The following is a 17,392-nucleotide window of genomic DNA, read 5'->3' as shown; positions in this document are numbered from 1 at the left end:
ATTGGGAAATAATAATATTTCACAGTCTGGAGTAGGGTTCCTATTTTCTTTTTTTTTTTTGGCTCTTTAGCAGTTAAGTAATTTCAGGAAATTAGAATGTGGATTTTTCTGCTTTCACGAATATCATTGCTGCTGACTGTCTACAGTCACATAACTTCTTAGCAGTAAAAACGGGTGGAAATAAGTTCTACTAACTTTAGCACCTTCTGTACACCCTGAAGTCAGCTTTACACTCACATACACTGCCCTAAGAATAAACAAACAAAAAATTGTGTGTGGTATTAAATCCCTGTGCTAAGAACTAATTTCTAATGGTCTACTATATAAAATCAAACATCTGTAATACATATGAGAGTAACTGAACTTCAAGGAGGTGCTGTGCATTTTCTCCAGGGTAGCCATGAAGAGAAAAAAAGCCAGTGCATAGGCAAACAAGACCTACTTCACTCAGTAGCATTTCTCTGAGCAGCACCACGAGCTGTAATTTATCTGAGGCAGTTAGAGAGATCCACATGAAGAATTTACCATTTCTTCTGCACCTCCAGCTGTAGGTCCATACAACACTTTATACTGGCGAGGACTTCCTTCTGCATGATCCCATCGAACATTCAGAGTACTGGTGGTTGGGTCGTAAACTAGCAAGTTCTTCACAGTAGTGAGAGGTTCTGAAACAGATCAATGAGCTGTCAGAAACATGGAACCATATTCTCTCACCTGTGCTGCCAGATCATGACTGTGTAAAGTTTACTTAGGAAATTTAAAAACCAAGAGGTTTAGTAGTTCATGTTAAATGTTATTTGTCTTCATTAATCAGAACACATGAGCCTCATCAACCAGCATAAGCAATGCTAAATGTAGTAAAAGAAATTTATTTCTGGACACTATTTTAGAATTATGCAATGAGGCCATTAAGATTTTTTCTTCATTCCTCACCAAACACATTGCTGTGTCTGACTTTCTATTGCAAGCTCATTATTAAATTATGTACAAGTGGATTAATAAATTTATATTTAAACAATTAATAAAATACAGTGAAATGGTTTTTATGCCTGGAGTGTCTTTGATAGGAAATCACCCAGTGATTTCTATAGCAGGATCAAAACAATGCATCAGTCTCTGAACTGAAGGTGCTTAACAGCACCCATATGAGAGTTACATGCCTTCTGATGCTTTAAGGTGTTTACTAAATTATAGCATACAACAATTAAAAAATTTAAATGAGGAAAAAGCTCCATAGGGACATTAGGGTTTTTTTCATCCTTAAAAGCCAGACATCAGACAGTCTGAGGTAGTGGTCCAGGGTCTCTCTACAGGTCTTCTTACTTTAGATATTTGAAACCCACCGAAGGACAAATACGGATGGGATTAATTTCACAACAAGAAATTTTTCTACACTGATTTGAAAAGCAATACATCAGTGTTGTTTTGCACCTAATAAGATCTGAAGAAGTTACTTACTGGTTCTCCCTCGTCCTGTAATTCGTCCCCCTTCACCATCTGCATACATTGATGACACAGTAATAGCATATGGCGTGTCAGGCTGCAGCTTCTGTATCACTACACTGTTCTGCCGCCCTCCAACCATAGTCTTCAGCAAAAGAACAGAAAAACATTAAAATACCCCTTATACTTCCTCTTTTGTGCTTAATGCTATAGTGCAGAATGTAAGCATTTGATGCAGAGTAGAAAACACTATGATGTATCATATGTTGAAATGCTCTTGTGACTGACACTGAGAGTAGACATTGAACAGCAATAATATTTAACACATATTCTTAGCAAGTTTAGACACAAAGCCATTATTCTTTAAAATCTCCAAACTTGCATATAACCACAACTATATATCAACTGCCAGTTCTTTACCGGCACAAACTATATTGTAAATGACTATATCCTATTGAAATCAATCAGAGTCTTTTATTAATTACTGTGGACTTTCATTTGGGCTCTTTATGGTAGAATGCAAGCATGGAATAAATTCCAACACTCTGTAGATCTCTAACATACATTAGATACAATACCAACATTGTGTCTCCTTGATTTCAAAAATTTTACAGCAGAACACTTCAGCTTCTGAAACATCTTTGTTAAGATTCTGTAATGTTTTTATTTTTATTATCCAATTTTTATTTTACATTTAATCCTGTGATCATAATCTTCACCAATTAAGTTAAAGATTTAGAGTACACTGAGAATAATACTTAGATCTTAAACATTTGATAATCATGAGTTTTTTGGCTTTTAATAGTATGGAATTACACTTGCTCAAGATCATCCTTTGTACTTTTAATACTATCTGCACATTTTCAAAGCCAATTCAACTAATGTGTTTCTCATAACAAACTTTAAAAGCATCTGATTATGAAGAACTGACAATGAGCAAGCATTTATACATCTTCACATTTCATAGAAGTAGAATATTCTAACTTACAAGCAAATTTTTTTTTTGTCCTCAAGTACAAAGCTCTTTTCAAAGAATAAATATTTTTATCATCCCATCATGGCTGCCTCTCCATTTTAGTCTCTGTTTGCCTTTCAAAATCTGACCCTAAATGATCATTACGGTCTCTGCAGTTTGGTGTGCAGTTTTTGCAGAGCTGTCTTCAAACCATCCATGCTTCGTCTTGCTGCTGAGGCCATTAAATGTCAGACAGGGCAATAAAAACCTTCCAGAAATTCTATTTTAACTATTTTGGTAAGGACAGCTCTACTGCCTACTCAGCAACTACATTTTAATCAAATATCCCACTAAAAAAAACAGTCAAGGAATTATAATCATATGACAAAGTTATTTGCAGACAGACATTAAATGCCACGAATAGAGGATGAGTGTTCTGTGGGCTCTCCTTAAAAAGACGTGTTTTCTCCAACTGCCACTGCTGAACTCTATCCAGCTGTGAGTAATTAAGTCTATTAACTATATTCTTTGCACAAATTTCAACAGAATGCTCATAATTTTCTTTTTACTCCAGTGCCAGTAATTAATTACAGTAATTAATTAACCTTAATTAATTAATTAATTAATTAACCTTACTGCTGTTCCTTTTTCTTCTAGTGATTTCTCCCTAAACTTGCATTAAACTACTCAAATTCATTCAATAGTTCAATTGCCTCAACTCAAATGCATGTTGTTCAGAAGAGAGTTAAAATGGATGTGTAAGTATCCAATTGATTCTAAAGTAAATATTCCTAGATACACTTCTGAACATGTGTGATCTCCAATTACAGGGGCAAATTAAATGAGCGTGTTTCTCATCTGAGACTGTTCCTCTGAGTCATTTGGCAGTAACCACAACAGCCTCCCACTGCGGGGCATTTTTAAGTAGCACATATTTCTGATAAACAGGCTGACTGAATTACCCTTCCCAGGCCGTGCTGTGTAGGCTGCCAGTAGTCAACACAGCTCTTGCTGACGACACAGGGAAAGCTGGCTGACCATACAGTACTGGCTTGCCATATCATTACAGCTGCTCAATCCCATTAAAAGAGTCTAAAATACCTTAAACACTTCCCTAGCACATGTTTTGCGTCGATTTTTTTTTGCAACTGCTACTTCTGGGTGGTTTTTCTGACCCTAGAGTGGTGAGAGACAGTCTCAACTGTTCAACTGAACAGCATGTTCCATGGCAAAGTCCTCTGATAGCACATGAACCACATCATGAAAATAACTGAAAACTCTGGAAATGGAAAATAGCCAATGTATCCATATCGTTGATTGTTGTGATAAATATATCTGTGATTTGTAGTCTTACATGCTGCTTGACTTACTCCTCAACACATTTTAACTTTATTATAGTTATATCTATAGATATATATTGATGACCTTAAAGGTCTTTTCTAACCTAACCGATTCTACGACTCTGTGATTTTCAAGAAAACGGGATGCATCCAAAGTAATTGCTGCTCCGTGAAGAGCATTCTAACTTGTATTTGAAAGGGGAGAAAGAAAAAGGTGGAGTATATACTGTTTCACTATAAATAGAAATTTTCACCTAAAAAGTCATTAAAATATACAATGCTGTGCTTTAAAAAGAAATTATTCTAATGGATTTGCAGAAGGTTGTATTTAAGGCTGAAAAACTACAGCACTACAAAATTAGTTACCGACTGTTCAGGGCCATCCCCACTGATAGGCTGGTAAATGATCCTGTATCTCTGCACTCGACCACTGGCAGGATCCCATTTCACAGTCAAACTATGTGAAGTTGCATTGTACACCTGAAGGTTTCGTGGGCCACTCTTTGGGGCTAAGAAGTGCAATAAAGAAAAGAATAAATATGTAATTCACCAAAAATCAGGGACAAATATTTCATTCATACTTTTAGGGCTGCATGACTGCTTGATCAAGAGCAGAATGTATAAACTGTAATGTTTGTAAAATAATAAACATGTGGTAATCTAGTGTTTAGTATTCTTCCAAATACACAATAATATTTATGAAATGATCTCAGCTTTTTAATGTCAACATTTGTCACAGTTTAGAAAAAGATAGCTATGGGTTTTTCTTAATAATACAATACCTGGAAATTCAGATCCTTACCTTGTGTTGTGATAGGTACCAAGGGTACTAGAAAAAAGTAGAAAGAATTTTCAGAATTCTTGTATGTATATGCTTTCTGTTTTAATAACTATGAATAACAACATGCAGAATCCCTTTATTTACTTACATGTCCGTTCACTGCCAATGAGCTCATCGCTTTCTGATTCATCAGGATAGATGGCAGTAACTGAGATATCATATAATGTGTCTGGATTCAAATTTTCAAAGACCAAACTATTCTCATCCCCATTTAAGATAGTCTTGTGGAGAAATTAAAAAAAGGAAAAAAATAAATAAACAAAACCGAAACAAACAAAACAGACAAATAGAAAGTGGGATATAACTGAGTAACATTTTACTCAGTAACATCACTGCAAGTGGCTGTATGTGTTCTACACCTTCTGACTGAATTTCCATTGTGCACAACAGGAGGGCTTGCAATTTATAGGCCGTTTATCAAACACATTTCTGATTTTAAAAATATACTCTCTGAGAAACTGCCCATGAAAGCTTATGGTGGCTGTCTAATTCTTACCTCCTGTTTTTCTGATCTTCCATAGGGTCCCCAGGTTATTCTATATAGAGAGACATCTGGAGCTCCATGATCCCAAGTACCTCTAAAACTATTTGTGGTTACATCTGTGATTCTGAGATTGATTGGTGCTGGCACAGGCTCTAATATGAGAAAAGAAAAAGTATTCCACAAAATGTAACTACAAAATAAATACAGTTAAACAAAGCAATTACTCAGACAAAGAATTTAGAAAATTATGTAGGAGATTCATCTCTCAGTTACCATGCTTCTAATGACTACATATAACCCATCCGACCTACACTAAGCAAATCATCCTTCAACCTTCATGAGGACACATCATTAGGTCACATCACCGGATAAAACAGACACAGCTCTACTGACCTCAGCAGAGATCACAACTCACATGCCTACTCACAACAACTGAAGTCCTAGCTCTTACATTTTGGAGTTAGGAGTGATTATTAACTCCCATAGACAGAGCTCAATCTCCTGCATGAGTGTCTCCCAAATCTTAAAATTCTTTATATAAGCTAAATAAGACACGACTGAATTGCACCACTTACTTAGGAAGAATTCACAAAGGTTAACTGTAGGTTAAGAAAGCTAAATATAATATAGCCACTGGGAAAAAATATGCAAACAGGTAAAAACAGAGAATTAAACTAAAAATAATTTCTTTGGCAGAGTTTTCCTCTTCTTTCCTTACACACACATTCGCACAAAACCACAGCTATAGAAAAAAGACTAGCCCAACAGCAAGCACAAAATCTCACAAACATTTTTAAATATATCAGGCTACAAAAAATTCAGAAGAAAAAAGAGACCATATGAATGTTTTTTCTCTTCTTTTTCATATCAGATTGAGGAGCTGTGATAAGATAACATTGCTCATTTCTGTTGTAACTCTTCTGGTTAACTACCTTCTTAAATCATAAGCCTAGATCAGGATGAGAGCTTCTTTGACACCCGCTTTCTCCTTTTAGTCTGTCACCTCTGTTGTACGGAAATCAGCTCTTACAGTTTGTGCAACTCCATTTCTTTGCCTCTATTTGTTGAGGTACTGTCCTAGTTACAGGGGCTGGGACCAGTTTATCGCTATGCAGGTATAACCAAAACTGTATATTCTACACCCTCTGTGTAATTTCTGATGGACTGTTAATAAATGGATTGTTTGCAGCAGCTGCCCAGGGCACACCTGACATCTCAGGCTACAAGTTGGATATTAAAAAAGCCCTGCAAGGCAGGGGAGTGTTTCATCTTCACACAAATGACTCAGCTGTGATAACACCTCTTTGGAAAAGCATTAACACCTTCACACCCAGCCTGAGGGATCATCGCTGCTAATAGTCCACAATGACTGGCATAATAGGGAGCTGCAACACTTTGATCATCAAAGATTCCAAAAATATCCCATGATTCACAGAGTTAAATCATCCATTGTGAAACTCTCCATCCTGGGGGAGGTCCTGGGCATTCCCACCTGAGCTTGAGCACGTATACCGGTTTTGGGACTCCTGGTACCACTCATTGGATACAGAGGAGGACCAAAACTTCAACAAGAGGACTGTGACTGCCACTCTCGACAAGTCTGTGATCATTACTTAACAGAACCGTGACCATCATCCAGACCAACAGGTTTTCCTTTCCTTTTAGTTTACACCCAGGAGGCCCCATGGTGCTCAGTACAGGGGCTAAAAACACTGTTCTGTTCTTGTCCAGGGTGCTGGTTATACACCTATCTTTGGGGGGTTAAAACCAATTTTTTTCTGTATAATTGTATTTATTCTAATCTTTAGTGAATTGTAATTCTGACTTGTAATCTCTTTGAGTTGGGTTCAGTTGTCCCACCTGTTTACTTTTAAACCAGCACAGGTACTCAAATACTGCCTTGATGATTCTCTAGAAGTAGAGGCAGATTTCGCATTCCATGACGCAAAAACTCTCTTGGATCAGAAGCAAGATCACATCTCTCTAATCCTCTAGCATATAGCCCAGCTTCCTACTCAATTTCCTAAAAGATTTGCTAAACCTTTCCTCTGTCTTCATATTTTCTTACCCATTTTACACTACACTTCTCCTTCAGCCTCTAAACAGAAATAGTTGTGCTTGAGTTGCTCTGTCACCTCTCTGCAGACTGCAGTCTCAGTGTTTAGTGCAGTAAGACACTGGAATCTAAGATTCCTGGGGTTTGTTAAATTGAAAATAATGCTCCAAATGCAAGTAAAATTTTTCTCAGATTAAATGACAGCTCCACATAATGTATTGCAACATGCACAACTTTAATAGAACATAAAGCAAAACCAACCACAATAATGATTACTAAGAATACTCACGAGTGACAGCTTCTGCTTTTGTTGGCAGGGATTCTCCTTCATCATATACAGCAACAACGTGTACATTGTACACTGTTTGGGAGGAAAGGTCAGAGAGAGTAGTGCTGGTTTTGAGTCTGTCAATTTCCACCTAAGAATAAAAATAGTGACTTAAGAATTGTAAATTGCTCTGACTCTGCATTTGATTTAAGGGCAGAAATTCCCGTACTGAAAAAGGAAAAGTATTCTGCACTATGTTTTGTCATTTACTCCTAAATTTACACCCGAATATTGAGTGCTATCTACTAATTTCCTTGCAAAGCATATTATATCAGATACATGCAGTACTTGTGGATCATTCACGGCTTCATTCTTTTGGAAACAAGGATGCAGACTGAAACTTAAGAAAATTCTCATTTCTTTATAAAAACATGTTTAATCCTCCAAGAGCTGATTCATGTCAAGCAGTGCAGACAAGGAAAGCTTGTACCTAACTACAAGACATCTCTAACAATGCTCACACATGTTCTGACAGTCGGCAAAGGGGCTAACATATCTTTATTCCACAATCCTGTCCTCTTAATTGTAAGCTTAGACCTTGGCAAGATGACACTTAACCAGAGAGTAGAAATGGCTGTTTACCAAAGCACAGGAAAATTCTCCGGTCCTTCTCTCTGGAGGAGGAGGAAGAAGGGAGTAGCCAAAGAAATCCATCTTGTGCTTATTCCATTTCCAAGAAATCAATACCCTTTCCTGACTGCAATCACCCTGAACTGATGTTCTTTACTCTTGGTGGTGGGTTATAATACTACTCTTACTGTTATGTTAGTGACCTAGCTCCTTGAAATAAAACTCTTTCTTAGTACTTTCAAGAATTTACCTCCTTTACATCAGGGTCATCAGCTATTTTGTATCTTAGGATGTATTTTTGAACTTTCCCTGGAACAGGATCCCAACGGACATTCATGCTGCTGTGAGTAACATCCTGAATTGTTAAACCTCTGGGTCCAGGCAAAGGTACTGTAAAAATAATGACAGTACTAAGTGAAAATACTATTTATGGTAGAGGTATAGGTCTCTCACAGATGCAAGCAAACACTTTTCATATCTTTTATTGAAATGGAGGCATTCACTTTCTAAGAAGTTCATCATCCTTGCCATTAGATGAGACAGTTTAGGAGCTTATTGTCCCAGTAATGAACAAAATAGCTATAAAGTATGTAGCTTTACCTTGGTAAATTATTAGCACAATACTTTTAGAAGTATTAGTGTTTAAAATCATAACTTTTGCTGACAATAGCCACTTTTCATGTATGGTTAAGGGTTTAACATTTTTTAAGGACCTACAAATAAGCATACTGCATGCATCTAGCCCAGAAACATGCCTTCACCAATAGGAAATATTTAAGGAAAGTTATAAAAAAGGAAGCCATATTTAGATCAATTTTTTTCTTGATATGGAATGTTTCTTTGTTATTTTCTACACTTCAGAGAATGTCTGAATTTGGGAACAAGGTTTCTAAGTTAATGCAACCAAAATTGAGACCTTTTAAAACACTATGACCACAAGATTTTCAAGCCAACTTCCTTCATTATTCAACAAAAAAATTGTTTTGTTCCTCTTTTAATACTTGGACCCTTTGCATTGAAATTTCCTTGAGATCTTTGGAAAATTAATGAGTGTTAGCAAATGCATAAAACATGGTTAAGATGGTCTTCTAAACAAAACAGAATATATAAAAACTGTTGCATGAAATAAAATTAAATGTTGCTGAAGCAATAACAAAGTAAAAATCAAGATGTCCATACACGTCACTTCCTGGGTGGTGAGTGGGTCACTGGTGATATCACCAAACAATACGTAAGCTATTAAAGTGTACTCAGTGTTGGGGATGAGATCTACCAGCTGCACCTCATTCACTGATGGTCCAACACGCATCTGCACACGAAAAGTAACACACCATGTTTTAAAACTGAAGAAAGCAATGGCAGAAAAGCAAGCAATGATTTAACTTCAAGGGAATTTTGTTTGTGAGATTCACAGTATATTTACAGCTTCCTGACTGATGTCATTGTATATAATATCTTTGTAAGTTCACTGCACTTCAAAAGTACATGCCAGTCTTTTGACTATTATGATAGTCTAACAGTTTTTCTTAATTTATTTCTGGTAGAGTACAGGAAGTGAAGACAAATTCTCTCACCTCTTTCTCTGTGGCTGGGACTGTGGCATTCACAGGTTCATATGTTAACAAATAACCAGTAGCTCCATTGAGAGGTTCCCATCTCACTCGCATGTAGGTTGATCCAATATCATAAACATTCAAGTTTCTAACTGAAGAGATTGGCACTGTCAAATAAAAAATATATATTAATTTATTTCTTTCACCTTCTTCATATTTTATACCACAGGTAGTACCACTGAGAATATTGCACATGGTTATTAGTGTACATTATGGGTAGTAGAAAGGTGATCTGCAAGCACTGGTATTTTAAGTGGTTCTTAGTTTAAGAATGAGGTAATGGTCACTCCATTTTGAATGAGGCTACAGATTTGCTATATACACAGCTAAAACTCTTACAAGTCTACACTCGGACACTTTAATATTCTAATCAGCAACATTAACTCACATGAATGCTCTAATATGAAACAACACAACTGGTTTGGGATCTTTACAAAAAGGATATTTTGTCCTTTCTTCTTGTTTTCTGTATTTCTCCAATTATTAAATAAACTACAGCAGACTTCATAAAAATTATGCAAATATTTTAAGGGTGTATGACAAGCCTAATACAAAACAAAGAAGTGAAATGAACAGCAAACAATCAATGTTATTAAAGAGGGAGAAAAGTCACCCAGTGTTGCATTCAGCATAAATATATCTAAAATCAATCATGTAGGCAAATCATAGTAGAAACATGGCTTAGTTATATCTCATAGAAGTGGCATAACTCTGTTGAATTGGCTTTTTGCTAATTAGAAATCATTTCTAATAGAAATCATTGTCTGATAGTAGCAGGAATTAATCACCTAGCATAAAAATACAAGAGTATACATTTGTATATGATCGGATTTCAGTAATTTTTAAACTCTGTCTTGCAATTCATGTCTATTGTTCTAGTTTTGTACAGCCATGCTTTATGAGTCTGGAAAGAAGATGAGACAAACATTTTCTGCCACACTGCAGTTTCACTTTGCTGAAGTTTTCCAGACAAGATCTGAACAACCTGTGTATCACAACACAGTTTAGTCATTCAAATTAAAAATTTTGTTTCTGCTAAGAAAAAAGCCCATAGTGCTAAAAGATCTACTGGATATTTCCCCAGGTGCCAAACTGGCTGTTATTCAATATCCATTTCTAACTTACAAGTTGTTTCCCTGCCGATCAGAGGTTCACTGCTTTCATCTTCTACCACAGAGAACACATTAACAACATATTCTGTTTCAGGTTGCAGATCTTTCAGAACTGTTGTTGTTTCCATCCTACTTACATAAAACTACATAAAAGAGAAGCAATGTTAACAACTGTACAACAAATATATTTGCAATCTTATCTCTAAGAAAAACAATCATTCCTTGTGAAACTCTTCAGAAATCAATGGTAAGGAGCTAAATAAAGTATGGTCTTAACCTTCTATGTATTTCATTTGATGGTATAGCAATATTTTTGCAAACCAAGCTGTAGGTAAATCTCATACAGAAACTTGTCTTAAATGGATCTGGATATATTTAGCATCACTTACTGTGCATTCTGCTTTCACGCATGGTTTACATTTCTATATTAGTAAACAGCATAAAGAAAGTGCCAGGGATATATGTTATCACTTTTGGAGAAAAGGTTTCAAACACCCAGGATAATCTAGATTGTTACAGCACATGGCAACACCTTGAAGAACAGAAATTCCAGGAAGCAGTCAAGTTGTAAAGTCAGTGTACGCTGTATTGACAGCTCCAACTTTAATCAAACGCCAAATCCTGAGGTCATGATTTACTCAGATTAAACTCTCCATGAGTAAAGAGTCCCCATGAGTCTCCTAAGTTTAGATTTAAAAGCAACATTCAGAGACGAAAAGTTCAGAGTTAGGTACACAGATGTGCCTAAATACTATTCTGTCTGGTTGAAGAGAGTGATGAGCAATTCAGATTGCCTACAATCAATGGTTGTGAGTCACTGACTCTTTGTGTAGAGAAGTAATAACCACAAGATAAGTCTGATCCTGTGCATTAAACAGTTTAGAATACATACTCAGGCACAGATTCAAAGTACCATCACACAGTGTTAATCTAAGCACAACTTTATCACCTACTGTCTTTTTTTCTACTAACAAGAAAGTTTATTGCATTATGGCCAGAAAATTGCTGGTATAGACATATTTAAACCAATATATGACACTGGAACAGGAACAGAAAGGAATTACTAGAAATAGCAGTCAAGTGTTTTGAAGAGGTACATTTTATTCCTTGATTCATGGTATTAAAGCAACCAAAGTTATATTTATGCTCCTATTTTTTGTAATATTTTGTATCATTTACCAAGGCATTATATTCTTGACCTTGGGAACCTTTTTTTCATTTACTGTTATATTATATACAGCACAAATTACAGAATGATACTACCATGATGTGGAAGTCCAAGGTTATTATGGACAATGTCAAAGATGAACTAACCTGTTTAGGACTACCTCCAGCAGTAGGGTAATATTCAACTCTGTATCTATCAACACTCTCAGGAGGTGGACTCCATCTCAGTCTGAAAGAACGAGGTGTCACCTCTGAAATGACTAGGTTAGAGGGAGGTGGCAAATCACCTACAAGTGGAAGCAAATTAAAAAAAATATTCTTTTATCTTATATCATCAGGGAGAAAGAAAAATCACTTTAAGTAGTTGCTTATGTTTCTGTTTTCTCAGGAATTACAACTTCATGAAGCTCACCATCACACTCTCAAGACCAAACAAGCTCCCTGTAATTTCTATTCCACCTTCAACACCAGCGTTTCACTGGAGAACCATCAGCTAACATTACTGTTTTTCCATGCTCAGTTTTGCTTTTGGGCTGTCAGACATAAACACTTGAAAAAAGCAGGGCTGCTGAAATTTTCCTCATTGGAGGAGTATCATCAAGGAACCTGCCACAATGGCAAAAAGTTGACACACTAAGAAACATGCTTCATGATTCTGGGAAAGAAAGAAGGCACATCCAGCCATGTCATGCTGTGTTAGGCATAACACAGTCATTGTTGAAAGGAAAGGAAGAACTCCTGCAGGGTAGTCCAGGTGGTCTGCACAACTTCCTCACACCAGCAGCTGAAAAAACAGCCCAGGGCTACATAGTGTTCCCAATAAGTAATAAAAAGGAATTGGCAGTGCAAACATGTAAATGGTAAAAGGATGAAATAGACTGAAAATGTGATGTACCTGGACCTTTCACACTGTTACACAGATTCGTAGTTACATCATCAACAATGCTAGCCAGGAAGGAGAAATCTGCAACGTTGTAAGCATGGATGTCATCTGGATCCGTTGCAATCTGCTTCAGTTCATTTTCATCTGCATTTTTAATACCTTACAGATAAGACATGAAAACAAAGCTTGTTAGAAATTATGGCCATGAGGCACAATACCATGAACTTAAGTCCATAAACACATTCTTTGAATACCCTTTCAGGTGCTTAAGTGCGTGATCACTTCTCTGTGAATTTAGAAGATGGGCAGGAGGAGGTTGCTGCAGGCCATTTCTTCATATAATACTTACCAATTGCATACAGTTCCACTCCTTCATCTCTGAGTTTTCTTGAAGGGGTGACTACATCATCTTGTGACTTGCCATCGGTAATGAGAACACCAATTTTGCGAGCTCTGGGCCTTAAGCCTGCATTTTGCTTGAAGTTGTTTTTTAAGATGAAATCCAAGGCCATTCCTAGCACGATACAAAGAAGTAACCATCACTATAACCCATTTCCATATAGTAGTTATGGTAAAAGAGATTATTTCATCCTAGTGATTTCACTCTGACAACATAATTCCACAATTTGCTTCCTTCTCGAAGCATTTGTAATCTAATTGCAGCCCATCATCCAGACTTACCAGCAACTGATATTATTTAAGCCTTCTCAAAGTCTCTAACCTCTCAACTTTTATGCACCCTCCTATCTGATCTCTTCTAGCTTTCCTTCTGGGTCCTGGTTGTCTTCATCCAAACCCTGACATGATGACTTTTCATCTTCTCATATGCTCAACAGTAACATAAGCTCTTCATCATCCAAGCTCTCTTTTATCACATTTCTCTAGACTTCCTCTGAGTTTATAAGCCTATGCTACACCTGTTCTCTTCCAAACATACCGCATTGAACTGTAAGTCTCTTCCACCTTGGACACATTTGAGTTCACTGAACAATATTGGGGTCAGCTACTAGAATCATTTTTATTAGAGCTTAAGGAAAATCCTGGCAGTGTGACATACCTGTTAGAGTATTGCCTCCTTTGTATGGTAAGTTGGCTACAGCCTCTAATAAAGACTGTTTAGTTCGGTAAGCATTGAGATTCCATTCTGTCCTGGGATCGCCACTATACTGTGAAAGACCTGGAAAAAAAGCCATGATTTCCTCAGTTATTATGTGTCTATGTAGCAGTTATGCTTCATTTTCCCTCCAGCATATGAGAACTTACCAATCTGTACTTTGTCAGGACCAATATCAAAAACTTCAACAATACGGGCAATGAAGTTCCGGATGGTTTTAAAATTTGGCCGCCCAATACTCCATGAGCCATCCACCAGCAGCACAATATCAGCTTCTGCTCTGGTTCTACATTCTAAACCTGCCATGTCAACCAGAAAAATATAGTCTTAGCATGATAGTTTTCCTTCTCCATTCTTTTAGATGACATATGTCATGAGTTAACTTCCAAAATAGCTCTAGTTTTATTCACTGGCACTCTGTCAAGTATGACCTATTTGTGAACATTATTCACACTAGTCACTGGTTCCATGGCAAAAACTGTCTCAATTTCTTCATGTATGTTTCCTTTTATAAATAAGCCTTTGCAAATGTCAAGGCCAGTGTTCTCTATTGTCATGTCATTATCTGTTTTGGTCTTTAAAGATGGTTGATAACCTGATTTCAGAAGTTTTGTACAAGACTACTAAACTAATCACTGACATGGCAGTGCGCATTATCAGATACAAATATACAAATTAATAGTATTTTAGTCTGTCATGCATAGCAAAACTACTACTACTTAATTTTCAACTATGTAATAGTGGAATTAACAGCATATATTACAACCACTTTCAAAAAAATAGTATTTCTCAATTTTGGGGTAAAAAGACATAGTAATACAGATGGTATAGAAGTTTACATGTACAGGAAAGAAAGAGCTCAATTCAAAGAAGACACACAAACATAAACACAGGTCAAGAGATACAGAGGGAACAAAAACAAACATTCATATAAAGCTGCAATATTCTAGAAAGGTAGGAAGTTATTTCAAATATTTCAGTTTACAAATTACAGAATAAAATATGCATAATATTGTTTTCATCACAAGAAAAATCACAAAATATTTATACAAAACAGAAAGACACAATAATTTTATCCACAGCCATTTGCAAAAAAAAAAATCTTTCTCTCTCTTTTCCTGTAGATTGTGTTACCAGCTGCAAATTTTCTGGCTTCCTGCCATCAGAGCTTCTCGTCTTTATATGGAAGAAATCCCATTGAGAAAAATCAGCCACACTCATCACAGTTGAAAGATATTGTGATTTCATATATGTTCCACAGAATTGATCCAACACTGTAGACTCATGAATATAACTATTCCATGTACCTGGGGGTTAAAAGCATGATCCTCTTCTGCATAGAAAATATAGATCTGGTCTTAATCAGGACAATAAAATCAGTTGGGAGAAGGGTTTAAGTAAAACCATGTTAGCTCAAAACATTGCATGCATAACTTTAATATGGAAGTTAAAGTTAGCTTCATGTACAATATAAGTGTTAAGCTATTTTGACTTTTAGATTTCTTCCAACTACTACAGTTCCCCACGTGGAAAATTCTAGCAATGGTACCAGATCTAGGGTGATTTTTCTCCCCCTATTAATATATAATTTACTATTACATTTACAGTCCGAGATATAAATTTATTTTTCACATTAACCATGACTCAAATACATGCATTAGTAAAACTAATTAGCTTAAAGAATATAACACTGAAGACAGAAATGAGAGCTGCTATAATGAAAAATAATAAACCAGTGTTAGAGCAATTTTTTTTCTTCCAGACTTATTAAAGCTTTAATGTAACCGATGGACTGTTTTGTAGTTTTTCTCAGTTTTACCCTCTAGTATTAGACTCAGTGGGACAGCAATTAATTAAGAATTTTCTAAAATTGCTGTCAATAAAGTTATACAAGATGAATATTTTTTACACAGCCCAGTGTGGAAACAAGGCTAAAAGAGGTTAAGCAAAAAGAATATTGTCAGCTGTTAGAAACCTTTTTTTCTTTATTTAACTCTGAAAGAACTTTGCACTTATGTTCTTTCTTGTCACCAAATTCTCTCTGATGGTTATGCAAGCTTTGAAATGGCAGAGGAGAAAAGTCTTTACCTATTCTTCTATACTTGGCAACTAAGAAGCAAAGACCTGCTTTTTTATGCTTTCCATAAAGGAGGACTGACCCCTGAAACTTTCCTCATCCAGTAGTATTAGCATGCAGAGGCCCACTAATCACACCAAAGGGAGCTTCTATCATAACATTCACAGAAACTTTAGCTACATTTAGCTACACAGGGAAAAACTCCCAAACAGATACTGGAGAGACTCCGTAATTGCCTTTCTGAACTGTCTCCTCCTTCTATAGTGAAAAACAAAAGACTAAAGAATGGATATGTTGAATATAAACTTAAATAATACACAATAACACTGCGACATTCCCAACTACCAGATCTTTGTTCATTATATCATCTTAGTCTTGAAAGTAAAAGACACCATATAAGGACAAGCAAAGAGCTAACAATCTGCTTAAAATTCCTTGTTCTACTTCTGTGGACACCCTTGTATATTAGCCATGATCTCTACAATCACATTTGACCTTATGTGATTTGACACAGATGTGGACGGCTTGAAAATGCAATGCAGATGGCTTTGAAGAATCAGCAAAACATGGGCTGCCTGCGTTATCAGCTTTGTAAAATTATCTAAAGGGTGCGTAGGACTAGAATTGTGAACTGCAGTATGCTTAGTGGTCTTTTCAGACCAGGGTTTATGTCATCAGGGTAGGGAATATACTGAATCCTGTAAACAAATATGTATGTGCATTAGAAAAACAATAAGGAAACATAGTAAACTTTTGGTCTTTTTTTATCCAAAATTCAAGACTGCCTTTTCTTCAAATCAGTCATGTTTACCTCTAGATAAAAATGGCTCCGAAGTAGTATCTGAAAGAGTGGTCATCTCTTGTCCAATCAGGGGGTTGCTCTCTCCTCCTTCAAACATCCCAAAAACATTTACCTTATATGTAGTTCCTGCCCTGCAATAGTTAAATAAGTGTACTGTAAGTAAAGTCATTTGGCTAGTTAAATGCTAAACACTTCACTTATTAAATTCTCACAGAAAAAAGTCACTCATGGAAAAGAAGGTGCTAAAACATGAAGTTCAAACACTAGCTCTTCCACAAGAAAGTGAAGTTTAAAAATTTAAAAGCTGATTCTACACTCTGTACTTAAATTTATAGCCTTCCTCATTCAAGTTATTTAATTCTGGGAAGAATATAGAGAAATTGTCCAGGGAGCCAGAGATCAGGTTAGGAAAGTTGAAGCCCTGATAGAATTAAATCTGGCCAGGGACATCAAGGGAAACAAGAAAAGTTTCTACGGTCATGGCTAGGCTTCGTGAACGAAGATTTGGGAAGGGCTCTGCCCACATTTCTTGCAAGCGCGTTGATGGCTAAAAAGGCCAATACGAGAAAGGCACATCTGGTTGCAAAAGGCACAGCAGAAAGACTCC

General features: G+C 36.3%; 1 protein-coding gene across 2 annotated transcripts in view; it reads right to left on the bottom strand.

The window, feature by feature from the left end:
- Nucleotides 1-17,392, bottom strand: part of COL12A1 (collagen type XII alpha 1 chain) — a 97,471-nt gene that overhangs the window by 46,156 nt on the left and 33,923 nt on the right. For both annotated transcript variants that reach the window (XM_027697165.1, XM_027697170.1), the window contains exons 16-32: nt 16,795-16,916; nt 14,056-14,205; nt 13,850-13,969; nt 13,142-13,306; nt 12,805-12,951; nt 12,057-12,196; nt 10,756-10,885; nt 9,592-9,737; nt 9,197-9,326; nt 8,268-8,407; nt 7,409-7,538; nt 5,076-5,215; nt 4,668-4,800; nt 4,541-4,567; nt 4,105-4,247; nt 1,459-1,588; nt 526-665 (exon numbers count right to left, since the gene is read on the bottom strand). In XM_027697165.1, the coding sequence (XP_027552966.1) occupies nt 526-665; nt 1,459-1,588; nt 4,105-4,247; nt 4,541-4,567; nt 4,668-4,800; nt 5,076-5,215; nt 7,409-7,538; nt 8,268-8,407; nt 9,197-9,326; nt 9,592-9,737; nt 10,756-10,885; nt 12,057-12,196; nt 12,805-12,951; nt 13,142-13,306; nt 13,850-13,969; nt 14,056-14,205; nt 16,795-16,916 (2,233 nt within the window). The remainder of the gene's footprint in view (nt 1-525; nt 666-1,458; nt 1,589-4,104; nt 4,248-4,540; nt 4,568-4,667; nt 4,801-5,075; nt 5,216-7,408; nt 7,539-8,267; nt 8,408-9,196; nt 9,327-9,591; nt 9,738-10,755; nt 10,886-12,056; nt 12,197-12,804; nt 12,952-13,141; nt 13,307-13,849; nt 13,970-14,055; nt 14,206-16,794; nt 16,917-17,392) is intronic.

This window comes from Neopelma chrysocephalum, unplaced genomic scaffold (assembly GCF_003984885.1).
Source record: "Neopelma chrysocephalum unplaced genomic scaffold, ASM398488v2 Primary Assembly neopelma1_23b, whole genome shotgun sequence".
Taxonomy (NCBI): Eukaryota; Metazoa; Chordata; class Aves; order Passeriformes; family Pipridae; genus Neopelma; species Neopelma chrysocephalum.
This window is presented reverse-complemented; position numbering and strand designations above follow the sequence as displayed.